Below are 2,988 nucleotides of genomic sequence, written 5' to 3'. Positions count from 1 at the left end.
GATTTTCAATATTATCAGTTATTTTTGAGGCCCTTGCATTCGATCTTCGACTGTGAATTTTTATTTGGTATTATGACGCTCATTCGATGAAGAATAGCGCTATTGTGAATTTCGCTCGTTTAAATTGTTCACAAAAGTACATTTTTCACCGCTGAGAAGCTTTGTTTACAAAAAGAGCAAACTAAATAGTGTGTTTATACATATGTATTTAAATGTGTGAAAATTAAGTAAAAAAGAAAGCGAGTTTATAAAAACTTGGTAAAAATTAGTACAACGGAGTTTTGGTTCAACGATTCGTCAGAGAATGAGAGCTTAGTAAACTGGCCAGGGGTAGAAAACTTTTAAGAGAGTTTAAGTTTAGTCTTTCGAATATACTATTTTGACATACAATATATTTAAGAAATTCGTCTTTAGATTTATTAAAAATTTCCGACCGTCTAAAGAGGCTTTGTGAGCCAAATCTATTTACAACATTTTAAAACTATCAACACCTCAAGCAGCAGCTCTACGATTTTGTTCTCAGAGATCGTGCCAACTAAGTATTGGAATTTGCTTTCATAAGTGAAACCAGCTTTTCGAGTTTGTGTTTAGTATTCACGACGTTAGAACTGCATGAAATTAATAAAAATTACTTAAAATTAGTGTCTAGCTGCCAAAAAGTAAGAAAACAAATGCAAAATAATACATTGTTCACAATTTTCTAACACTTCGCAACACCATCGAAAGCAAAATTCTGTTCGACAGAAAATTCGACACTCAACGCAAATTTCGACACGGTTGCATAGCTCATAATACGAATTTCGCATTCGATCTTCGATAAACAGCGAAGATCGAAAATCAAATGCAACTCGTAATAGGGGCCTGAGTATTTTCAAATTACTATCAGTGTACAAAAATAAACCATATTGTATGTAATACGTTTCGTTTATTACATTAACACACTTTAACAGTTCGGTACAATACAGAAACAAAACGGCTGAGCTCACTTTGTAAGCTTCAAGTAAAGTGTTTAACTTGCGTATTTGAAATTACATTAAAAGTGCGATCTGAATTGATGGAAAGCGTTTTCAAATATTGGAGTGAACATGTTGCTAAAAATGCACTACATATGTACATCATCATCTGTACAAAACTGTACAAAAGCAGAAATGATATGATGGTCGGTGAGCAAATGGGAATGGTTATGTACGGTTTATTTTCGTACCCTTATTACTATACATTTATTTTCATTATTTGCTATGCATTAAAAAGCATTAACCACTGGCAAATATTGTATTGGTTAGTGCTTTTATGTACATATGTACATATATGGTGATGTGTGCCATTGATTTAATATTAAACTATATATATTATTTACAAAAACTTGTATCTAATGAAAAACTTATTCATTCTCTAACTCTTCCCAGACTGCGATCCTGATCTAAAGCCATCCGTTGCTGAAAATCTTGAGCACCTGGTTAACCGCCTGGAACTATTGGTTGAACGTTTGGAGCGTTCAGTGTCGGCGCGTGAATTAGAAATTGCGAATCGCACATTCGATACGGTCCGAGCGAAGAAACGAGCAAGTTTCGATCTAGAGAGCACAGAATTACCGCCTTTACCCGTCGAATCACTAACAGAGCAACTATCACAGCAGACGGAGAATCTAAACGATCGCATTGGAAAGATAGAAACCACACTAAATCGCATTAACGATCGGCATAGCAGCAGTTTAAGTACTAGCATTAGTCAATATAGTCAGCAGCACAGAGAGCAATACCAACAACCACAACAGAAAGAGGGTAGTCTCGAAAATATACCGACTGTGCTTGAAGACTATCAAGAGTCACCGCGTCCATCAGCTGTTCCCACCAGCACATTTAAAACTGACGAAGACTCCTTGCAGTTGCTGCCGCCGCCACCACCCAGCATGAGTGTAATAGGTTTTCAGGATATTATCAGCGGTCCGCTGAACCAATATTTAGCGCTTTCCGCGAAAATCGGTGGTGATGTAGCCAAGCATGCCCAGTTGGTTAAATTGGCCTTTAAGTAAGTAACTAGATTTTAGAAGCATTTGCATGTTGGGGGATACAATTAATCCCTGTACTTAAAAATGCAGGCTATGTGCATATCAGACATCTGCAGCGGGTGCATAATTTTCGTGTATACTCGATCATCTAACAAAACCCGTTTTGCATCATTCTCTGTGTACGAGCAGAGCTCAAGACGACCATGTTGGCCACAACACCCGATTGCTTTTCATACATACTTGATTGGGTTCGGGTGCTTTGCAGCTCAATATACCCGGGTGTTCGCGTTTCAACCCGAGTGTGCACGAAATTTTCTTGATTGGCGTATGGCGTTTTCGTTTCTACAAAAAATGTTGCCTTCTCATCGCGCTCTTCTTAGTGTTTGTGCGTAGAGAGCAAAGAGAAGGTTGCATTTTTCGGTAGAAACAAAATCGGCATTAGTATAGGCCCCTATTGCGAGTGTCGACTGGCAGTAGAATAGAAATTTGTCGATCGAGTCGATCATCTTTTATTTTGCTATTGTGTAACTTGATCGATAAAAATTTGTACTATTGTGAATGGTTGACAGAATTGTAAACAGCTGTTTGGTTGTTTACATTTGTTTCTTTAGTATTTTATTTACATAATTTTTAAAATAATTGCTTTTATTATAAAATTTAAAAAATGGACACAGTGGAAGCCAATAGATTAGTAGAATTGGCTAAAGCAAGGAGGGAATTGCGAGATTCGTCGGATCCCTTGGAGTTGGAAGCTGAAGTGTATGCACATATGTGAGTTTTATGAATAGAAGTTGCGTTCCCGATGCTTCACGGTTGTTAGGCTTTACATGATTTGCAGGAAAAGGTGTTTTCCTCATTAATAAACTTTATGGAAGTTTAAGAAATACGGTACGGTTATTTGTACAATGATGTTGGGTATTTGTGTCCAAACGCGTGACCCGAGTTTAAAAACTTTAACATACAAGTGTAGTGAAAGAATT

The 2,988-nt window shown here is 37.0% G+C and overlaps 1 protein-coding gene across 1 annotated transcript in view; it reads left to right on the top strand.

Moving 5' to 3' along the window:
• The first annotated feature begins 1,141 nt into the window (after positions 1-1,141).
• Positions 1,142-2,988, top strand: part of LOC118740321 (adenylyl cyclase-associated protein 1) — an 8,434-nt gene continuing 6,587 nt past the window's right edge. The window contains exons 1-2 of the mRNA XM_036471806.1: positions 1,142-1,163; positions 1,407-2,028. Coding sequence (XP_036327699.1) covers positions 1,154-1,163; positions 1,407-2,028 — 632 coding nt within the window. The 5' untranslated portion in view covers positions 1,142-1,153. The remainder of the gene's footprint in view (positions 1,164-1,406; positions 2,029-2,988) is intronic.

This window comes from Rhagoletis pomonella, unplaced genomic scaffold (assembly GCF_013731165.1).
Source record: "Rhagoletis pomonella isolate Grant_MI unplaced genomic scaffold, Rhpom_1.0 Rhpom_scaffold_00006, whole genome shotgun sequence".
NCBI classification, from domain to species: Eukaryota; Metazoa; Arthropoda; class Insecta; order Diptera; family Tephritidae; genus Rhagoletis; species Rhagoletis pomonella.
This window is presented reverse-complemented; position numbering and strand designations above follow the sequence as displayed.